Source organism: Monodon monoceros, unplaced genomic scaffold (assembly GCF_005190385.1).
Source record: "Monodon monoceros isolate NGI ecotype Baffin Bay Population unplaced genomic scaffold, NGI_Narwhal_1 Super_Scaffold_12, whole genome shotgun sequence".
Lineage (NCBI taxonomy): Eukaryota > Metazoa > Chordata > Mammalia > Artiodactyla > Monodontidae > Monodon > Monodon monoceros.
In genome coordinates, this window is record NW_021703768.1 from 49,566,278 (window position 1) to 49,589,692 (window position 23,415).

The window sequence follows — 23,415 nt, forward strand, 5'->3', positions numbered from 1 at the left end:
TCCCTGGTCAGGGAACTGAGATCCCGTGTGACACACGGTGCAGCCAAAAAACAAAAAAAACCCTGATTTTTGACTGTGATTTATTTATTGATCTAAGTGCCACTGTTAGCATTTTTCTATTCAGCAATTTAGTTGCAACAAGTGTCTCTTATTTATTTTGAAATACTGAATCTGCATACTTCGTTGATTCTCAATTTGTAATGCACAGTAATTATGTTTGAAGTAATTGTAAAGTTATATACCTAAGTAAATTCCTAAAGCTTCACAGCTAAACATACCTTTAGTATTTCAACAGATTTCAGTTAGATTTGATCTGGAAAGCTGACATCATCAATATTAATATGTTTATTGAATTGCTTTTATATTAAATAGGTTGATATTTCTTGTTCCTCTGCATGAATCTTTGTTAATTATAGATACCTCTTATGTGTTTATAGGGTGAAAGAATTGACTGTGGATCCAACTGCCGCTGGTGATGTCCGTCCAATAATGCACCATCCACCAAATCAGATTGATGATTTAGAGGCACAGTGGGGTGTGGGGAGTTCCCCTCAGAGGGATGATCTAAAACTTCTTTGTGAACAAAATGTAAGTGACATAATATAGTTGTAATTATCTAAGTCATTTCATCCATAGCAGAATAAGTGAAAACTATCATCTAAATCAGGGATCAGCAAACTACAACCTATGGGCCTGCCATCTGTTTTTACAAATAAAGTTTTGTTGAAACATGGCCCTGCTCATTAAGACCAGAGGTGACAAAGATTGTATGGCTCACAACCCCAAAATATGTACTAAAGTTCACTGACCCCTGATCTAACTATTCTTTTTTCCAGATTTTATACTGATGTTAAAATTTGGGGATTTTTAAAGTAATACAGGGAAAAAACAAGTTTAAGAATTGTACATACAATATATCACATGTATAAAGCTTAGAAACAAGATTATGGACACATGCACATGCATTAAAAGGATTCATGAACTGTATCAAAAATGGAAAAAATCTGACATTTGTTAAATCTGGTTGCTTTCTGTATTTTTGAATGTTTGGTGACATTTCATAAATTTAAAATTTTGATTCCCCTGTTACTTAAAAATAATAATATGTGCCCACTGCATAAGGACAATGAGGTATAAAGAAAGAACAAAAAAGCACAAACACATTTTCACATAGTTATTTAACTTCATTTTTTAAATGTATAATCTATATAGTTTTGTATCATTCTTTTCCCACTAAGAATCCTATAGTGGCATTTTCTTATAATGATAAAGGTAGCATTTATTAGTTGCTTACTTCATGACATATATTTGCTAGGCATCTTATGATCTGGTATAGTCCTCACAATTCAGTGTGGTAGGTACTATAATTATCCCTGTTTTTAACTTGACTAAGATCATACAAGTAGTAAGTACTGAAGCCCAGCAGGATTGAAATCTGGGTCTTACTTATACCAGAGTGAAATCTTAGGTCAGCTAAATTGATTGCTTGCTGCAATAAGATATTCTTTGGAAACAGTATAACTTAAGTTAATGTTTTTATACTTTCCAGCAGGTATTTTAAAGTCCAAAATATTCTAGAGTAAACAAACGGATATCCTACTTTTTGTTATCATGTTTCAAAATACTCTACAAAGTAGGACTCAATGCAGCAGTTCTCAACCAAGAGTGACTTGGCCCCTCTCCAGAGAAAAATGTATGGAGACATTTTTGGTCGTCACAGGTGGGATGGTGTTGCTAACATCCAGTGGGTTGAGGCCAGGGATGATGCTAAACATCATACAATGCACAGGGACAGCCTTCCTCCTCCCCCCAAAAATGTCTGTTAGTATCCAAGTTAAGAAACCTGGTTTAAAATAAGAGTTCTGGGCTTCCCTGGTGGCACAGTGGTTGAGAGTCCGCCTGCCGATGCAGGGGACACAGGTTCGTGCCCTGGTCCGGGAAGATCCCACATGCCGCAGAGCGGCTGGGCCCGTGAGCCATGGCCGCTGAGCCTGCACGACCGGAGCCTGTGCTCCGCAACGGGAGAGGCCACAACAGTGAGAGGCCCGCGTACTGCAAAAAATAAAATGAAATAAAATTAAAAAATAAAATAAAATAAGAGTTCTGAACTTTGAACCATAGAGGATAAAGACCTAAAAATGAAATCCTGGTGTTAGTCTATCCCCTGTCCCCAAAACGTTTGAAAGAGACTGCAGTTGCTTTTTAAATCCTTAAAGCAAAAAAAAAAAAAAAAAAAAATTCCTTAAAGCAAACCCTGCATTGCTTCTAGATACGGTGCTTCCAGAGATATGGAAAACCAGAACAAGATAGGCACTCCCTATAGCAGATCTCTCACATTTTATTCTTGCATCTATTGGGTCTTTGCAGGACCTTAATTTGGAGAGGTTGGCTAGGTGACCAGAACTAATCCAGAGGCTTTAAGCATGACATCATAGGTTCTTGCAACCTCCCTTATATATGAAAGAGTGTGGATTTCTTTCAACTTTGCCTTCCCCAAGGAACTGTCTTGAGATGGTTCAGCATTAGCCTTTAATTAAGTATTGGTGCATGTGCACATATTCTTATTGCTATATTAAATTTTAACAAGGTAGATTAAAATGGGATAGTGTCCAGGACATGCCCTGGAGATAAAAGTAATACAGGTAGACAAACTAGAGGATAACCAAGTGCATTCAAATTCCATAAGTAGTTGTATAGACAAAAAGTATTCTGAGTGGGCTGCGTGGAAGTGATAGGAGTTTGCATAATATCTTGAAGCAGAGAAAAGACAGGACGTTCTTGGCTTGGCAGGGAAGTGGGCAGACAAAATGAGTAAAGGTGGTTGACTGTGTGTTTACCAGAAGGACAGAGAATATGAGAGAATCATGCCTGCATGTCCTGATTAAAAGCAGATGGCTATTTTCCCAAAGAAAAAATAAAAAATTCTTTAGCCAACTTGATTATATAAACTTTTAGGGATGGCAGCTTATTGATGAAAGAGTCAAATAAGTCAAAGTCTACTTATAATATTTAATTTAACGAAAATACATACATATATTTAGAATTGTGTATTTTATTTGAAAACTGTTGCTTTTCCTACTGACATTTTATAAAACAATTTTAAGGGTACTTCTCAATCACTACAGCCACATTTTGAGGAAATAAATCATTAGATGTTAGAGTTGGGAAGGAAGCTCAAAAAAGAAAGCAAGGCCAGAGAGGTTTGACTTGATGTAGGACCAAAATATATGTTGCATATACATATGTGAGTTTTTGTTGATAAAGTTGTGAATTGTCCATTAAAATTTCTGTAAAAACCAGTAAGTAAATTGTAGAATGCAGTTCAGAAATTAAAATTTAGTAAGAGTTGAATCCTTCAGAATACCAATTTGATAGTCACAGTCATGAAAGATACTATGTTTACGTCTCTCTTCTAGTGAAAAGAAATTTAAGACATATATGTGAATTAAATTGTTAGGGAAAGTAAACAACACTGAGGAAATATTTCAGTATATTTCTAGCCTGTGATAAATGTATTTCTGAAAAGTTGCACTCCAAAAGAGATTGCTTTTTTTACAGTAATTCTGCAGTAAAGCTTGGGATAAGTGAAAACTGTCTCTTACTGATGTGTTTAAGTTTGTCTTACTGAGTGTTATGTTAAATATTTTTGACCCATAAAAAGAAATTGTGGCTTTGCCTTTCATGTTTTGTTTTAGTTGTCTTTAATATTCAAGCATCCTCAATTTCTAAGTTGCATTTTTGTAGATGACACAGAAAAACTACTTTTTTATTATAACATTTAAAATATAAACTTATGTCATAATTTTTAAACTATTTTTATTTTAAGGAAGAAGAGGTTTCTCCACAATTGTTTACTTTCCACGAAGCTGTCTCACAAATGGTAGAAATGGAAGAACAAGTTGTAGAAGATCACAGGGCAGTCTTCCAGGTAAAGTAAGACAGAATCTTTAATCAAATGTTTCTCTAGAAAAATTAACTACCAACTTTTGTAATTCTTTGAGTATCACACTAATCTAAAAATAATACTTGTTTATGTGTAAGTATATGTGTATTTGTAGGGCATATGACACAGTACGTTTTGAATAGAATGAATGATCACTACAAACATTCTTTGCAACTGTGATGGAAAGATCTACTTTATTTCTTCTGTTCTCCCACTTCATTTGCTTTTGTCAGTTGTCCGTTTATAGAGGAGTTGAACTTCTACCCTCCACTAGTCCCTTTCTTCATGGTAGGCCAGTTTGTTTGACAGCAGTAGGAAAAACTCTTCTAAAGGGTATCAGAACAATTGAGGAAGAGTCAGTCTTTGTAGAAAAGGAGGAGTGTTTCAGGAGAGTTACTGTACTGACTGAGCTGTCAGTGGCAGATGACTGAGGGGTATTATATCCCTTCTTACAGCAGTAACTCCTTAGGTATTTATCCCATTGTGTGTTAAACCTATTTAAAAAAACCTTTTACCATACGATCCTCCCCTCTCCCTTTTTATAAACAAGAAAATATTCTGGGGACTTCGCTGGTGGCGCAGTGGTTAAGAAAACGCCTGCCAATGCAGGGGACACGGGTTTGAGCCCTGTCTGGGAAGATCCCACATGCCGTGGAGCAACTAAGCCCATGCACCACAACTACTGAGCCTGCACTCTAGAGCCCGTGAGCCACAACTACTGAGCCCACGTGCCACAACTACTGAGCCTGCACAAATAGAGCCCGTGCTCGCCAACAGGAGAAGCCACTGCAATGAGAAGCCCACGCACTGCAACAAGGAGTAGCCCCTGCTTACCCACGCATGTAGCAACGAACACCCAACGCAGCCAAAAATTAAAATAAAATAAATTTATTTTTTTAAAAAAAGGAAATATTCTGGAGGGTGATACCTTTGAGGAAGTGAAGATAATTTTGAACATATTTATGGAGACTGTACAGTCAGGTTGCCCCCCACCCCCTTCCCACAGTATATAAATCCTTTGTCCTGTTAACCTATATTCCTTCTCTGATGTTGAAGAAATCTTCATTTATCTGTAAACAGACATTAACATTCCTCAGCTCTCGCCATTCAAGCACTTGGATGAAGGTCTCAAAAACATAAGAGAACTGTTTATATATTCAGAATAGCGTATACATTGATTAAAACTGTTACAGTTTTAAAAAAAAATTTTTAAAAAAACTGTTACAGTTTTAGTCAAATCCATATTATGGAAATCTCTTCAGAGGCCTAGGTATTTAGATTAAATCAAAAAAGGACACTTGTAATTTAAGAAAATTGTTAGAACAATATGGACACCCATAAAACTCAGTCAGGTGACGCTTTCAAACTCAAATTTATACTTGATGTGTCAGAACTAAATTGGTACATTTATAGAACAGTTGTGTGTGCAGCACAATTGAATTGTCTTGGAATCCAGCAGTAGACTTGTGAATGCCTTGTTACAATGAGGTATGTGCCACAACTACTGAGCCTGTGTGCTGCAACTACTGAAGCCCGCGCACCTAGAGCCCATGCTCTGCAACAAGAGAAGCCACCGCAATGAGAAGCCTGGGCCCTGCAATGAAGAGTAGCCCCCGCTCCCTGCAACTAGAGAAAGCCCGCACACAGCAACGAAGACCCGACGTAGCCAAACATAACTAATTATTTTTTTAAAAAAGGAATGGTTTCCTGGAAGCATTTATGAATAGTAGTAAGTAAGTAGCTACTGTTTAGTGGTTCATTTGACTCTTCTAAAACGGGCTATCCTGGGAATTCCCTGGCAGTCCAGTGGTTAGGACTCTGCGCTTTCACTGTGGAGGGCGCAGGTTCAATGCCTGGTCAGGGAGCTTAGATTCTGCAAGCCACACAGTGCGGCCAAAAAAAAAAAGGGCTATCCAGTGTTCCCTTACAGTCGATAATATTGAAGAGCTAGTGTGTAGAATTTAGGATTACCTCTTGGCTCAACCACTGTGAGGCCCCAAATAGATATGTTAATTCCAGATGATTTACAAGTTCTGGGCTCCCATAGGCCTCATCAGATTGATCAGTAACTTTATTATTACACCCATTGTCTGTTTTAGGGACAGCTGTTGAAGTTTGAGATTTACTATGCTCATTGATGTGTGTGTGTGTGTGTGTGTGTGTGTCTGATTCATTCCCTCCCCCAAACCCCAAAGTAGAGTAATAATAGGAAAATGAAGTCATCTTACTTGGCCTGTCACAGTGGTGTTTGTGTTCAAATTTAAGGAAATATTTCTTAGTTTTACTCTATAATAAAGATGTTTTATGGTTATTAATATTTTAGAGAATACTATCTTGAGTATGTTTGATTAACATGAAATTTATTAATTGGTTTCTGTCTTATAAATAGCCTCATTGGATTTTTTTTTTCTTGGTCATTTCAGGAATCTATTCGATGGTTAGAAGATGAAAAGGCTCTCCTAGAGATGACTGAAGAAGTAGACTATGATGTAGATTCATATGCTACACAACTTGAAGCTATTCTTGAGCAAAAAATAGACATTTTAACTGAGCTGCGGGGTAATTCTTTTTTCATTTTAGTGTTTGAAATCTGCCTAATATTTGTATGTAATTAGTGGGACGATTTCATATTGCAAGAAGATATCTGAAGTGAAAATTATGGGTACATTTAACATCTTTCTAGAGGTATTGAAGACCAACGAACCATTCTGATTTTTCTAAAAATGAAACATGAAAAATCATTTCAAGTGCTCTCTAGTCATCTTTTTTTTTAGTCTTTGGAGAAGGAAAAGACATCTTATGATTAAAGAGGGACAATATATTTTAACAAGTTTGTAAATTTTGTATACCCATTCAGAGTTTTAGTTTGGTGGGCCGATGCTTTTCAGAATTATTTTTCTTGGTTTAGGTCTATTACGGGTCATCTTTCTATAGCCTCCTATGTGCATCTCCTTTCTGTGCATATTGTCATGTTTTTCCTTTGAACACTTGTTTTAAAAAATGAAAGGGAAGGTTTCAAAACAACTCTTTCTACTTTGCTTATGAAGGGAGGCATGTGGTTTACCTACATGCCATGGCTTCTTTCTTGGCTTTTTAATTAGCTTATCTCTGCAGCTTCAGATAAGCATGTATTGTATGTGCTTTCTTAGGTTTTGGCAAATTAGCTATCTTCATTTATATGCAAGTAGGTTTCTTTGTGTGTGCATGCAGTGCAACATGAAACCAGACTGAAGTTGCTAGTTTTTAGCATCAAACAAGCTGCTTCAAATTTTTTAAACTAGGTTCTTTGTAAAGATTTGAAATCATATCTTATAGAGTCAGCAGTGACCATTTTGCCAATTTAGAATTGTTTGTGCAGATGTAGGGTTTCTAAAATTTGCTGTTTTTCATGTTCTTCATATTCAAGCCTTGATTTAAAGTGTTTTGATCATTTTTCTAATCTGTCATAATGCACAAGCAGCTTTTTCGGTATGCATTTTATTCAGAAGACAGATCACAATGCATCCTAATTTTTTTTCTTTGTAAGATGTAGCTTTCAACTTAGTTCCTTTCCTTAATTTTCTCAGGATTCATGTATAAGCAAGCAAACTTTGAGGAAATTACTACCTAGATATTATATTATTCAGTCCTTCCTTAGAAAAAATTTTTTTTACCATCCAGAGATAATTTTGTTATTAACATAAGAAGTTTGAGAGCTATTATCTTGTATTACCAGGCATCAAATCCAGAAGTCCTTAAATTCCTTTCTTATTTTTTATTATTTTTGGCTGTGCTGGGTCTTCATTGCGGCATGCGGGCTTCTCTCTAGTTGCGGTGCAGGCTTAGTTGCCCTATGGCATGTGGGATCTTAGTTCCCCAACCAGAGATCTAACCCGTGTCCCCTGCATTGGAAGCCAGATTCTTAGCCACTGGACCACTGGGGAAGTCCCCTTAAATTCCTTTCTAAATTTCAGAAAAGTCAACTTTTTCAACATCGTTTTACTTAGGAAGAGGGGAAAGAAATTGAGATACCAACTTTATATCTCTCCTTTTTTCTGAAAGCCATAATCTTTGCACATTTTAAGTTGGGAAACTGTTGGAAGGTGCTGTCTCGTGCATTGTGCGATGCTTACAAATATCGCTGGTCTCTACTGACTAGATGACAGTAGTACCACCCCAATGTGACAATCAAAAATGTCTGTAGATGTTATCAAATGTCCCCGGGAGGGGAGCGAAAATCACTCCCAAATTGAGAACCACTGTTATAGAAAGATTTCTCATCTTCACACAGCTATTATTTGCCTCCTCCAATTTTTACTTACGTATTTCTTACTCTTAAGTGACTGAATCAGTACACGATAGACAGTAGGACAGAATTTTAAGGCCAAGAAATGTATGTCCTGTAATTTCCCTTCCCCATCATGCCCTTTTGCAATCCCTGATAAGGAAAAAATGACATGTCTTCTTAAAAACTCAAATAATCTTAAAATTTCATAGCTTAAAAAGGTAAAATAGGAATTGGGAATAGACATTTTCTAATATTGAGAGAAGAAATGTCTACTTTACACACATATATAGCCTCTTTACACTGCAAAAAGGAATTCAAATAAATTAAAATTGAATGCTGTAAAATGTGCCAAATAGAACAGAAATCTGTTGAAGATAACAAAAAAAACCCACAAGTATTTCCAGGGATCTAATGAGTCTGTTGCTATAGTTGAGCACTGTTATGAGTTTCTGGACAACAAAGAAGGAAAAATCCTGAGTTAATTAAGAGAGCTGATTTGATAGGACCCATAAAGTTGTGTGCTGCCTTGCATGTAATGCAAAACTTATTTCCTTGTTCTTTTCTTTTTCCAAGATAAAGTGAAGTCTTTTCGTGCAGCTCTACAAGAGGAAGAACAGGCCAGCAAGCAAATCAACCCGAAGAGACCCCGTGCCCTTTAAATCAGCATTTGCTGCTAAAGGATTCCCAGAACCCTCGCTACTGTAACATACAATGGTTCAGCTGTAAGGGCCATTCGAAAGTTTGAAATTTTAAGTGTCTGTGGAAAATGTCTTGTCCCTTCAACCTGAATGACATTTCAATTTTGTGAAACACTCCTTTGTCTACAAGATGCTTCTAGTCCAGGAGGCACAACCAAGGTTTGGGAATAGTGAAGCATTTTGTTTCATTTACCCACATAGTGATTTACTTTTGAAGATCCTTGCCAATTTTATTTTCTGTATGATGAAGTAAGATTGTGGACTTGATCCAGAGGTGAATAGTAGGGGGAAGCCACAGCATTTCCTTTTAACTCAGTTCAATTTTCATAGCAAGACTGAGCAGTTTTAAATCCTTTGCGTGCATGCATACCTCATCAGTGATTGTACATACCTTGCCCACTTCTAGAAACAGCTGTGCTCACCTCTTCCTGCTTTGTGCCTTGACTAAGGCTACTGACCCTAAATTTCTGAAGCACAGCCAAGATAAATTACATTCCTTATTTGTCATTGTAAATTACCTTTATTGTGTGTACATTTTTACTGTAATTGAGACATTTTTTGTGTGTGACTAGATTTGCAGGACGTGCCATATCAATGAATGGAACTAAAGTCTGTGACAGTGGACATAGCTGCTGGACCATTCCATCTTATATGTAAAAAAATCTGGAATTATGATTTTAAAACCATATAACATGTGGTTATAATTTTCTTAGCATTTTCTTTGTAAAGAACTAAAATATAAACTAGTTGGTGTATAATAAAAAGTAATGAAATTCTGAAAAGAGTTTTATCTTAGGATAATACATATATATGCAGTGTGTGTTCCAGTGTGGTATTAACAAGACTAATAGTGCAATTTGATCTTTACCAATACCATTACTTAAGTTGAAGTGTCCATTAGCACCCCAAAATGAACCTTTTAAATGGTACTGTTAAAGGAAATTGGCTTCTGATGCATGAATATGTACATGTACATTGAAAGTAGTCCATAATAGAACTGTTCGTTTAAGCCAAGAATAGACAGTACATAAGTCGCTTGAAAAAGAATTTAAGCTAAGAAAGAGATGACTTTGCCTTGAAAGGCACATCTGACCCAAGCTCCACCCATTACCTAATGTATGATGTTTCACCATTATTTGATGAGAATCACTAAATTCTCACCAATCAGTTCATCTAGGGCATGCTGCTTTTTAAATGGTGGCACTTATTTTTACAGATTGCTATTCCAAGGAAGAAAACTGGCCACTTTTCATGTAAATATTTTGTTAGATTTATATATCTCTCTAGGAGTTTTCCCTCAGTTCCCAGGATAGTGTCTAGGAGTACGTTAACAACAAAAAAGTCTCCCAAGGGTGTCTTGTTTTGATTTACTCTAGGGAACTACCAGCTCATTCATATGAGCTAATGGGAAGCTATGAATAGAGTCACATGAGCCAGATTCCCTACTTCACTGTCCACAGAACACAGAAGGCCGCCGTGGGAAATCCTAACACCATGGTGAAAAGCTCCTCTGTAAACTTGAAATCTAGAACAAGTGTAGATTTTCACAGTGTGCTTATTATTAAATCTATGTAATGATCTTCAAAGGACATAGAGATATGTGAATTTACTCATTTTAAAGCACAACAGATAAGTCTTAATTTATTATTTAAATTAGAAGGGTACTATCTCTGGAAGGTCTCCTCAATTTGAAATGTACTGCCTTATACTATAATGGCTTCATTCTGATTAGTATTCAAGGTATATTAAAAATCAGTACCAGAAAAGATCTTGGTAGTATAATCCATTCCCTCAGTTTTACAGATAGAGAAATCTGAAGGTTATAAAAGGGACTGAAACTCAGCAGTCCATAGGAGGACAGGGAAATAAGAGGGAAAGCTGAATTAAATCTTAAATTTAAATTTTCCTTTAAGGATAGAGATGGTACAAGTGAACTTTGCTAATTAAGTAGTTTTGTGAGATTAAAAAAACCTACTCTTAATTATGTAGTATTTATATAACAAAAGTGGCTTTGTGCAGTTATTATTTAAAGAATAACTTAAATTTTTTGGATCTGGATTAAACATTTACTTTCTCAGACTTGAAAGCTGATATCCCTATTAATAATTAACTAAAAATATACATTATTTTAGTTATATAGGAATGTTTTAATATATCACTTTGAAGCCAGATTTCTAAAAAATCTGTTTATGCAAACAACCTATCTTTTCCTTCTAGGTTCACTCAGTGTACCTCTGTTAAAATTTGGATTTTAACTTTAAAGCCAGTGTTGATTTATAAAACCCTTTGAAATTTTAAATCTATGACTATCTCCCCAAGAAAAAACATACAATCTTATAGTTCATTTCATTCTAGTTGAGCATCCTCATTTACAAGTAAGAATGCCTAGAAGTAATATGCCTGGCACCATGTGGTGGCAGTAGCAGACTCAGGCTTACCTAGAACCCTAGCCTATTATGCTGCAGGATTGCTAAAGGGGTACGCAGTGATAGAAATTATACAGGATAAACAGAGAAAGAATGAGAGAAGCAAAATAACATTTTAGGAAACAAGGAAACAATTGCTTTACTGTACACATGAATAACAAGAAGAAATGGTATGGGGAATATGTGACTAAATTAAGCATATTTTAACTTTCTTATGACTTGAAGAACAAAGGCCTAAAGAACTAAAATCCTAAAAAAAGGTTCTCACAGTAATATATAACATAGAAAATATTAGTGTAACATCTTTATATAATACACTGTTAGAAATAACTTTTAAGTGTAAAGTTGTGCGTGTCTGCGGCTCTTAAACTTGAAGAGTATCATGTATAAATTGGACCCTGCCCTATGTTGCATATTAAAATCAAACCAAAACCAAAAAAAGAAACCTGTATAGTTAGAATTGACTTACTTCCTTAAAAATTCAGAGTAATAAATGGTGACAACAGTAGTAAATCAAAAATAGTCAAGCACATAGTGTCCAAGCATAGTTCATCTTCTCAAATTATTAAGAATATATAATTCTACTTTGTTGAGTTTGGAAACTTCTCTTCTGCAGATACCTAAGAAAAATGGATACCTTCTGCATTGAATCCATGTAGCAATCTGAAAAAAGAAACCAAGATGGGATGGTATTGAAATGCTAGTTTGTAGCAAGTAACAGTGCATACATAGTCCCTATACCATGGATTCTAAAACACAAATACATCAGCAAACCTGTGAAGCCCACCCACTCCTAACACTAGTCAGTAAAGAAACTTTATTCTTCAACTAAATTTATGAGATATATATTGGTTAATACCACATCATTTTGGTGCCTCTTCTGTCATAGCCTGTATGTCTTAAGGCATGATGAATTTAAAATGATCTTAGACCTACACTATCCCTGGCCTAAGAGGACACTGGCCCTTGTTCCATTTCAACCTGGTAAGTGGATGTGAAGCTGTTTGGAATTAGAGGCAGGAGAGAGATGAATGGCTAATCTCATGTGTCCATTCTTCCTCTCTGAGTTCACTGTTACTGAGTTTCAAATTAAATACTGCTTCTCTCTGGATACCTGTGTACTTATTAGATCCTAGTTAGCAAACTGCATGTTTAGTAACCTTGAAGAAGATTAATAAGAATGAAGGAAAATAAGATGAAATATTTCTTCTTAGACCTGCCTGAGATTATTTTCAGAATGGCCCATAAGAACCATCGAGATGGGTTAAGATATCTGAAAAAGGAAGATAGGTACTTATGAATAATGTTCAACTCCTAGGATTAACATCTAATAAAGACTCAGTAGTACTGCTAGCCTGCCAATAAAATATAAGCTCCATTTGTCTCAATTACATACAACTATGTTTCTAGCATAGAAAAGTCAAACCAATGACTTTTATAACAATCTACCCTCTTTTTTATCAGCCTCTAGACCATGGAAGCTTTAAAAATGAATTGGATAAACAGGAAAAAAATTATGGTTTATTAGTTAGGAAATCAGAGTATTAGTGATTAAAAACAATGAATACAGGTTAATAATTACCTGGGTAATTTGACGCCTTACTCTGCTTTGCTAAGACTTACTTGCTTAATCCAAGGAAAACAAATTTCGGTCTATATTGCCCAGTTAATTATGACACCCTTCTTTTGCTTCAGGTGTGTGGAACTTGCCTCAGTCCACAAAATAAGTTACTGAACCAGTTAGAAATGATAACCAGATATGACTGTAACTAATATCATTTCATACTTAAAAGCTATTCTCAATAAAAAAAAAGACCCAACTATATATATTATGATTCTTTTACCTTACAGGCTACTTTGAAGAGACAAACTGTTAAGACTAACTGTGAATGGGAGTTGGGGGAGGAGGCTAGAGGGGAGGAGCATGCACACCACCACACACATTGCCACAGAGGTTATCTCCAGGCTCGGACTGTTCTCCACCACTGTTCTTACAGAAAGTGTTCATTCTGCTGCAGCTAACTAGCCTCCGTCTTCTACACCAAATACTATTCCATACCATGGAAGTGCTATGCAATAACTCCCAGGTAGCACCTTATACCACTTAAAAGCCTTTAAATTTCTACATCTGAAGGTGTCACAGTAAAGATATGTAAAAATGTAGGAAAAGGAAAATGTAGTTACCTAATGAAATCATCTATGTCCATGGAGCGGGCCCGCTTGTCACTAAAACCTGTGCTGGTTAGGATTTGCTGTATTTTATCTGCTATGCTGAAATCTTCTGGTATTATCTATCAATATAAGATTCAGAATAAATGAACAACATATCTTTAATGAAGTCACTTTGACTCTTTTTTTTTTTTTTAGTTCAGTAAGTCATAAACAGTCACCTTATCTGTTCATGATATTTGGAAAGCCTGTTTGTGCAGATTAAGACTTGGATCTCTCATTAGTTAAGTGGTTGATTTTTTAGCATATACCAAATACACAGAAGACCTTGAATGAGTTAAATCATGTATATTGCCCTTTTTCTTCTTAGAAATTCTGAAATAGTTGTTTCAGGCGTCACAAAGTACTTCATAACACATAAAATAATTAAAGCTATAAAATAAATTTTACAGCAATTGTTACTTCTTTAAAAGTAACATATTCTTGGTACAAATTTCATTTTACCAGCTAGTTAAGTTTTTCTCATAGATGGGCTCTCCAACCCTTGAAAATATTTCATACTTTACATCTTTCATCTAAAAATTTGTCTTAATCCAGCATAATATTTCCTACGTAGGTAGATGTACAATGACTTTATTCATAAAATGGAGGTAGCAATGTGGTACATTAAACCATGTAAGATCTGAGTAAAAAAATACAAAAGAAATTTGCTTTTATCTGTCCGCTCCATTTAATTAGCTTGAAAGAACTAAAAAGTTATCAAACATCACAGTCATTATATATATGGATATGTCTATGTGTGCTCACACACACAACTAGTTAAAGAAAATGTTGTACAGATAATATAATACAGAGACATGAGGTTCACAACCAGCAATCTGCTATTTATCTCATACTTTGTTCTAATTATTTCAATTTCTGGGTATTAAAAAAAAGTCACTGAGAAAATAGTAACTTTAAATTTGTAATTGCTACGTAAGCAACAAGCAAGAAGGGACGGCCACAATTCAAAGGCTAGCAAATGGTACACAATTATTTTATGCTGAGTAAGTTACACAAGCTTAAAACTTTGAGAAAATTATGATTAAACTGAATCTTTTTATGGCAAAAAAAAAAAAACCATCAGTAAAAGAGGATGGAGTGGAGTATTCAAGGGTGTTCAGATATGTTCTGCAAAATACATAGCAGCACTGACCTGTTAGAATTCAAGTTCTAGTGCTAGTTAGACATGACATACTGTCTTTTAAGGATCCTATGGAATGTTCAAAATTAAGAATCTTGTAATGATATATGAAACAGAATAGGAAATAGAGGGACATTTTAAAACAGAACAAATTATTGAAACAACAGAAACATTTTCTGCTTACGATATTATGGACTGAACAGTGAATTCTGTAGTTTTTTTCCAGTAGCTGTTGCACTGCACTTGACCTGTATTACATAAAGACATGATATCACTATTATTCCCAAGTCAGATTATAAATAATTTCCTTTAAGTTTATTATAAGATTAAATTTATGTTCCATATGGCGAAATTAAGGAACTACAAAAGGTGTTGAATATTTAAACTTCTGAAATAATCGCAACTACTAATATTTAAAAAGTAAGTCCTGATAAACATCTCTCACATTCTTAAAGAAGTTCTAGACTCCACAAAACATCATCTACAAACATTTTTTTTTTCATTGTGGCTTTCACCTTTCTTTTGACCTTGGGCCCCAAATTGCTGTTATATTTTTCCAAGTTAAAATGCCATAAATCTTTTAAAAATGTGGACGGGGTCCATCATCACCTCATCTTTCCAAGGAAAAACTAGGCAGGATGTGTGGTCAGTTTTTGGTTATTTCCCATTTTGCAAACAAAAACCTGATCTAATTCCCAAGTCCAGGAACTTTTCTTCATTAAGTTCTCCTGCCTCACCAAGTACAAAATTAAAAAGATACGGCTTCCCTGGTGGCGCAGTGGTTGAGAGTCCGCCTGCCAATGCAGGGGACACGGGTTCGGGCCCCGGTCCGGGAAGATCCCACATGCTGTGGGGCGGCTGGGCCCGTGAGCCATGGCCGCTGGGCCTGCGCGTCTGGAGCCTGTGCTCCGCAACGGGAGAGGCCACAACAGTGAGAGGCCCGCGTACCGCCAAAAAAAAAAAAAAAATTAAAAAGATAATAATGTGTCTGGACATGGATCATGTTTATGCTTTAGGGTATCTGTTCAGGAAAAAGGACCAAATTCTAGCACTTAGCACAGTACCTGAAGCACTGATCCCTCATATATCATAAATTAGTAAAATACTTACTTAAATGCAGCAGACAGTGTCTTGTTTTTCCTAACAAAGGTGATCCTTACTAGGCCATCCCATTCCTGAAACAGTAGATGGATATTTTCTTACAGAATATTAAACCTGCCTATACCTACTAGGTATTATTTTGTGTTAATATATAAAAATGAAAGGAGTGATGTAGTGATGAAAATGTTCTATATCTTGATCTGGCTGGCACACATATGCAAAAGTAAGATGCATACTTGATTTTCACACTTCTGTGCACCTCACTGAATATTTTACCCTCAATTTTAAAAATAGAAGAAAAATACATATTTGTTCCACATCTGAACAAAGAACATGGCATTCATTTAAATCAAAGTATCATTTTCAAAAAACTCAAAACAGACATGATTTAGAATATAGCCTGTACAATACACCTAAGTAAACCTTGCAGGAATAACTGACAACCACTCCACTGCCACCAGTTACTGACCACATAAGCAATCACGTTTTTATACCATGTGATTGCAGTAAGGTTTTACATCACATCATCTGGCTTTCTTCTCTTTTTAAATGGCAGAAATTAGAATTTTGATTAAAAAGTGTTACTCATACTATTTAACACAACTATTTTCATTTTATCTTGTTTTCCATGTCTTATTCAAATAGATACATGTTTTCCATAGCTATAATCTTCAGCAAATTGCAATGGCATTCTAATCTTTTCACCTTCTGCAAACATTTCCCATGCTCTTGAGGTCCTCAACAACTATCTTGTGTCAAACAATTACATCTACTCCATCACAGGGATGTATCATAATTAACACTCTCCTGTTTAGACATTTAGGTGGACTCGTTACCTTTCTGCTGCTACAGACACACATCTTCCAGGTTGGACTTTTTTTCCCTTTACTGAATGACCTAGTTATTTTAACCTCACCTGAAAATTGATAGGTGGTGGTGGATTCTTAGGTTCTATCCTTACGACACTGGATTCCACCTTGGGCGGTGGTCTGAAGTTATTCTTTCCAACCTATTAATCAGAAAATGTTTAAGGAGTCCTCTCAAAAACAACTTTAAATAGTAATCAAATATGCTTTCCTCCCAGAAGGCACAGCTAGATGCTCAAGGATGAGTTAAGCCACATTATTTCAACAACAGTCACGTACTTTCATTAGATGGTCCACACGTGCTAATAGCTGTGTATTAATTGACAGTCTGCAGTATAACTTATCCCCAGGTTTTGCAACCAGTCGGAGAGCAAATTCTCTTTGAAACATAAGTACAGCACATCTGAAAAGACAGCAGAAAGGAATAAGGAACAAGGTCATTTTCAACTATAAATGTATTTTAACTGCAATGACTTTTCTTAAGTGGGAAATAGAGCAAAGCAGTATCTGGGGTTAACAATTAGTCTAGCTGGCCAGAAGGGAGGAGAACACTTTCAACCTTAGCTTTATTACCACAAAATGATCCAGCTGCCTTTGTTTTTCATTGTGTAATGGCCGTAGCTCCAACCCCTTGCAAATGTAAGCCCTCAATGATCAGATGAGAAAGTATTTCAGATCAGCACTAGTCCATAAGCCCCTCTAGGAAAACAAAACCCAGGGACTTCCCTGGTGGTCCAGTGGTTAAGACTCTGCCTTCCAATGCAGGGGACGCAGATTCGATCCCTGGCTGGGGCACTAAGATCCCACTATGCCACAGGGCAATACTACTAAGCCTGCACGCTCTGGTGCCCAGGTGCCACAACGAAAGAGCCCACGTGCCTCAACTAGGACCCGACACAGCCAAATAAATAAATAAACATTTTAAAAAACAAAACCCAAACGAACAAAATTGGTTCAGTAGCCGAACTGTATTCATGGGGTGGTAAACATCCCTGTGGAAGAGCGGAGGTAGATTGTGACATCAGTGTCCTCCTGGTTTAACAGGTTAAGGAAAGTGGACTTTTTATTCAGCAAGCAAGGGGGAAGCTCCTGAACAGGAGAAGAGCATCTTCAAAGCTGGGATTTGACTTTCAAACTTTTTTGACAATAAGAAACACTAAGAAGTACGTTTGACGTTGCAACACCTGCCACAAATCTCTCTCTATATATATGTTTAGGGAACTCAAACAAAAAGTTTCAATGAAACTATGATCACCTTGATGACATGCACTGAATGCCCTCTGATATATTCTATTCCATGTCATTTTTTTCTAAATGACAGTCATGGGGCTTCCCTAGTGGCGCAGTGGTTAAGAGTCCGCCTGCCAATACAGGGGAAATGGGTTCGAGCCCTGGTCCGGGAAGATCCCACATGCCATGGAGCAACTGGGCCCGTGAGTCATGGCCGCTGAGCCTGCGTGTCCAGAGCCTGTGCTCCTCAACAAGAGAAACCACCGCAATGAGAGGTACTCGCACCACAACGAAGAGTGGCCCCCGCTCGCCACAATTAGAGAAAGTCCACATGCAGCAACGAAGACCCAACGCAGCCAAAAATAAATAAATAAAATTTTAAAAAATGACAGTCATGGCTCACTATTTTATAACTACTAAGGAGTTTTTGACCTGTGATTTGAAAACTACTGGTACAGACTGTACTAGAAACCAGTTAGGAGGCCACTGTAAGAATCTAGACATAAGGTAATAAAAAGTTTGACCTGGGCTAATGGCAAGAGCATGAGAAAATAGGGAAAGGCCACCTGGTCCCAGGAGCAGGACTTAGACCACACCTCCCCCAAGTAACTCTGGCTATTGAAAAAGAAAGAGAAAGAGAGAGAGAGAAAGCAGCACACAAATTGGTATTTTCTACAAAACAAATTCTCCAGTAGTTTTTCAACTGAATTAACCTTAATCTTTGGCTGTCTGTGTTCATGGCCTAAACTGTCAATTTTCCTAAGATTTGGCAGTAACTTTGCTCTTCTTGTCACAAACCTGAAAAAAGGTCGGTGCAGCAACAGCTTGAAGACAAAAGGAGAAGAAATCTGTAAGAGAATTAACTAGTTAGTTCTGGGAAAGACACACCAGAAAACAATTTAGTATATATAATGTTCCCTACATTTTGAAAACACACCTGATAAGGCAAATTTGCCACACAAGCATCAAAAAATGGCAAATCTGTTTTCAACACATCACCCACCATTACTTGAAGTTTGCTGGCCAGAGGCCTGATAATAAGAAAAGAAAAGCAATTAAAAAGAATATTGTTTCATGAGACTGAAATGCACTTTAATTCTATTATGTATACTCACGTGCCCTGAACTCTTTTGTGAAGTTCAGCTACTAGCCTTAGGTCAAGTTCACAGGCTATTACCTAAATTTAAAAAAAAAATTTTTTTTAGGTTAATTATGGAGTATAAATCTTTTCCTGTTATCTCAATGGAAACTCTTACATGATTTAAATGAATTAAACTCCTTTTCCCAATTCTACCATCAATATTCCTTCAACTGTACTCTACCAGCATATTTTAAAGAACTTATTTAAGAGAATTTAATGAAGAGAGTATTTACAAAATGTGGGAATGGGGTTAAGGGAACAACAACAAAAACACCACCCAGAAAAGTAGACAACCGGACTATGTGAGCTTTCTACCCAAATAATTGACAGAAGTATTGTGGTCATATGGCTCCACGCTTTGTAACTCAACTGATGACGAAAAAAATACACAATATGTCTTTGTAGTAAATGTTCTTAGAAGCACACAAAGCAACTGCTCCTGGAATGAGTATATCACTTCTCTCATCTACTGAGATCCAGAACATAAAGCACAGATAACTTCTCAAGTAAATGAAAAGGGATGCCAGATAGGCTAAAATTTTAATTTTATTTCAATATAAGCTGAGGTTTTACTGACTTCCAGGAAGACCACATCTGCAGAGTAGATATATGTGCCGTTTAGTCTGTTTAGCTCCCAGGTCCATTCTCCAGCTTTCTCTGTGCCTGTAGGGTCATACAGTTCAGCTCTGTTGCCCTTTGACTTCTGGTTGGGACTGGCTACTGAAAGGCAACGGCCTGATGAAAGGCATTACTGGTGCAAGGGGCAACGTTGAGTATTTCCTAACGTCTGGCCGTGCCTTGCACAAGGTTTTGGCAGCGGCTGTGTTCTGCTATGAGTGGCCCCTGTTCGATGGCTCCTGCTCTTACTGGGCTCCGGTAACACACTTCCCTCCTCTTGCCCCTTGAGGTCTTTGGATAGTAACTATTTCCTGCTGTTGCTATTCCCTAGGTTTTTCACTAATGTTTACTGGTTCCCTTAACATTCCCACATTTTGTCAATGGTCTCTTCATTGAGCTCTCTTCAGATAAGTTCTTTAAAATGTGTTGTCTACTTCCACCAGAAGACACAACAGTGGTCTAATTTAACTGGAACTAGGTAAGCCAAGAGACAAAGAAGGTACCAGCAGTGGCCAGGTGACACCCTAATCTCAGAGGCCTGTGCTAGATCTCCTCCAAAGTCCTAAGGTCCAATAACTCCAATTGCTGTGCTTTGTTCCCCTGAGCCTAGAGGTGGTAGCTGCTCTCTGTAATTACTACTATTGGGTTACCTCAGTGTTCCCATTTTTTCTCTTAGTCCTCTAGTAACCATGTAACCAATTCCCTATATTAAATTCCCTGTACTGAAATATCCAATGTGGTTTGTTTTCCTGATTGATATACCCCATATTTTCTTTTTCTTTTAATCCATTTTTGAAAACTGAGATACAATTGACATATAACATTACATTAGTTTCATGTATACAACATAATGATTAGGTATATGTAACATTCATGACCACATAATTACAATTTTATTTTCTTGTGATGAGAATTTTTACTCTCTTTAGCAACTTTCAAATATACTACACAGTACTGTTAACTATAGTCACCATCATGTCCATTACATCCCACGGCTTACTTGTTTTATAACTGGAAGTTGGTACCTTTTGACCCCCTTCACCCAGTTCGCTCATATTTTCTAAGATAGTTTCTAGCAAAGGAGCAATTAATTAAATAGATCTGTAAGCCACCTGAGCTTGCTCACATAGTAATTTCTGATACCAAACAAGAGGATACCAAAATCCTCTTTTTACCTTTTTCGCCTTTTCTAGCAACTTTACAGTCATATTGCCAGTTCCAGGTCCAACTTCCAGCACCACATCAGTTGGTCTTAAGGCAGCCTACAAGCAAGCACAACCACTTTAGCTTTACAGGAACATCTGTAATAATTTAATTTACATCTGAATATCTTTACTCAAAAGTGCTCAGTTAGATCTTATCCTGACTCCCTTTTTAGAAGATTCCTTCATGATCTATGTGCTTAACAAAATTATCTCATTAACATTAGGTGCAAGTGGAAATCTAACACCTCTCCTAACTTGGGGCAATAGTTAGGAGTAAGAAAAGCAGGAATAGCAGTTCTTTCTGAGAGTTGCATTCTGCTTTCTACCTTTGAAGTGATTCCAACAGCATCTTGTTATTAACTCTGTTATCACCAAGTTCAAACTGGAAAGGTCAAAATGATGACCCTGCCTGAGAACCATAACACGTTGTACCAGTATTTCTCAATTCTACATCCATGTATGGTTTCAGGGATGCAGGAGTATCCAGAAATTTTACACAAAACTTGGTGTCTGTATGCACACAGCTGCAGTTCATAGCTTTCATCAGATGCTCAAAGGAATCCATGAGCCAAAAAGGTTAAAAAGCTAGGCCAGCTCTCATTCTGTAAACGACACTAAGTCGAGATTACCTATGTAATGTTCTTTCTACAGCTCCAGGATGCTTCCTTTGCAATCCTGAAAGTAATTTGCACCATCTGTGTTTCTTGTCCTAGCACCCAATCATCCAAAACAATAAGAGAACATCAATAGACCCATACAGGAAGAATACTCCAAAGAGTTTATATGTGGCATTGGCTTATACCATATAGGTTTCTCTGGGGAACAAACTTCCAAAGGTGTCTGTTTAGACATAATTTTAGGGTCTGGAGTAAATAAAAACTAACAGTGATAGATGGTGCCTAGAAAAAGTGATTGGGAATAAACTAATAATCTGGAATCGAACAAGTAGAAATGTTAAGCTAAGAAGTAAATAATCTACAGAAAGATAAAAGAATTTGGAGCTAGGAGAAACCGAGACCCACAGAAGGAAGCAAATCATATTGAAGACAGTTTGTGAATCCTACACAGTTCCTCAATTCATTCAACAAGTATTTATACAGCATCTATTTTGTGCCAGGCATCCTTTCTGTGCTTAGATATTCCTAAGAATAAAATCAGTAACCCAATAACTCTCTCCCTCTCCTCTTCCACACCCACCTTATCGATAATGCTGTTCACAATGAGAGGATTTTTCAAAACGTGCTGCCCAATCCCCGTGTTGAACATGAGTCCTGGAAGAAAACATGAACTAGCCTTAATTTCCCAACTAAAATCAAATATTGGACCATCCCAGAGAAGAAAGCAGGATAGTTGGGTTAAAGTATGTGCGCCAACGAGAGCCACCAAACGTCATGCTTAGAGCCGGGATGACAGTTTCAGTTCACCCCTTCTGCTGGACAGGAAGCCAGAGGCTGCGCGCCGGGCCTGCGGCCCGCGCTCCGGGAAACCCGGGACTTGCGCGGCTCCCAGAGCACGGGCCACGCCTGGTCTCACTGTCCCGGCCCAGAACTCCGTCCTCGCCCCGGGTTCGGTCCTGCCGGAAGACCCAACCCGACAGACCCCAGCTCCCTCCCGGCTGTCCCCACCTCCTACGCTCTTCAGCTCCCGGCGTTGTTGTTGCCGCTGGCGGCACCGGCCGCTCGCCCCTGCCTTGATCTTCGGCATCTCTGCAGGCAGCAGGCCCACAGGTCGGTGAAGTTAGAGAGGACCGGAGCCTGCAACCGCGAGTCACCGAACCACGTGGGAATCGCCGGCCCGCACCAACAGCCCAGGTTCTGGCCACGTCTAGGAGGGGCGAGGACCCGCCCACTGGTTTGCTCCGTGGTGCGCCCCCAGAAAGAGGGCCGACCTTGGGGCCCGCTGGCCGCCGGGAACTGAAGTCATAAGCTGGGAGAAAGCCTGGCCTCGGAAGACTACATATCCCAGAAGACACCGCGCTACCGATTCTGGCAGTTTGGATTGGCTAATTTGGAATCGGGGGCGGGGCCTCGCCCCTACCCACACCGAATGGGTTAAATAGGTTTTGGTGTGGTACCTCAAGGTTGTGGAGTAAGTTTAAGTTATATTAACGTAGTTAGGCCTGTGGATGCTTCATCAGGCCAGGTTCTGGAATCGCTGAAATCCAAAGAAGGTTTCTTTTTGTTACGTGCCTCGCTCCTGTTTCCCAGCCGATCGTGGGGTGAGAATCCCGGGAACCTGGGAAGAGGAGCTTGCTCCTCTAGGGGAGTGAGTTCTCCGCTGCTTGAGTTGTGGAAAGTAACTCTGAGAATGTAATTTTCTGGTTCCACTAGAGCTATTAGTTGCTTCGCTTCCTTCTGTGCCACGTCATTAATTTCCTAAACTTTTCCATATTGAGCTCTAGCTGTGTATTAAACACTATTGGGTGCTAGAGGTTCAAAGTTAAATAGGAAACTGCTCTTCTCAAAGTTTATTCTACTGAGAGAGTTAGACAAAAAGTCCAAAACTCTGTAAATGTGGTAATTGTTATGCATTGGGTATTTGATAGGACAATGTATCCGACTGTAAGTT

The 23,415-nt window shown here is 37.7% G+C and overlaps 2 protein-coding genes across 6 annotated transcripts in view; one reads left to right on the plus strand and one right to left on the minus strand.

Annotated features, from left to right (window-relative positions):
* KIF2A (kinesin family member 2A) overlaps nucleotides 1–10,540 on the plus strand; it is a 69,159-nt gene extending 58,619 nt beyond the window's left edge. For 2 of the 3 annotated variants that reach the window (XM_029216486.1, XM_029216487.1), the window contains exons 17-20: nucleotides 438–588; nucleotides 3,827–3,928; nucleotides 6,367–6,502; nucleotides 8,784–10,484. In XM_029216486.1, coding sequence (XP_029072319.1) covers nucleotides 438–588; nucleotides 3,827–3,928; nucleotides 6,367–6,502; nucleotides 8,784–8,869 — 475 coding nt within the window. In that variant the 3' untranslated portion in view covers nucleotides 8,870–10,484. Of the gene's footprint in view, nucleotides 1–437; nucleotides 589–3,826; nucleotides 3,929–6,366; nucleotides 6,503–8,783 lie in introns of all 3 variants that reach the window. The other variant, XM_029216488.1, reaches the window with a different exon arrangement.
* Nucleotides 10,541–11,057: 517 nt separating this feature from the next.
* DIMT1 (DIMT1 rRNA methyltransferase and ribosome maturation factor) lies at nucleotides 11,058–22,704 on the minus strand. 3 transcript variants are annotated; one of them, XM_029216490.1, is made up of 12 exons: nucleotides 22,473–22,704; nucleotides 22,045–22,118; nucleotides 20,818–20,904; nucleotides 18,999–19,060; nucleotides 18,821–18,914; nucleotides 18,682–18,731; nucleotides 16,933–17,056; nucleotides 16,704–16,796; nucleotides 15,797–15,861; nucleotides 14,871–14,934; nucleotides 13,519–13,625; nucleotides 11,462–11,997 (listed from the first exon to the last, which is right to left on the minus strand). In XM_029216490.1, the coding sequence occupies exons 1-12, from the start codon at nucleotides 22,549–22,551 to the stop codon at nucleotides 11,955–11,957; spliced, it is 942 nt and encodes a 313-aa protein (XP_029072323.1). In that variant the 5' UTR covers nucleotides 22,552–22,704; the 3' UTR covers nucleotides 11,462–11,954. The 3 variants fall into 3 exon arrangements, with proteins under 3 accessions (XP_029072324.1, XP_029072323.1, XP_029072322.1); XM_029216489.1 differs by lacking the exons at nucleotides 11,462–11,997; nucleotides 13,519–13,625 and having other exon boundaries at nucleotides 14,214–14,934; XM_029216491.1 differs by lacking the exons at nucleotides 18,821–18,914; nucleotides 22,045–22,118; nucleotides 22,473–22,704 and having other exon boundaries at nucleotides 11,058–11,997; nucleotides 20,818–20,862.
* Nucleotides 22,705–23,415: the final 711 nt, after the last annotated feature.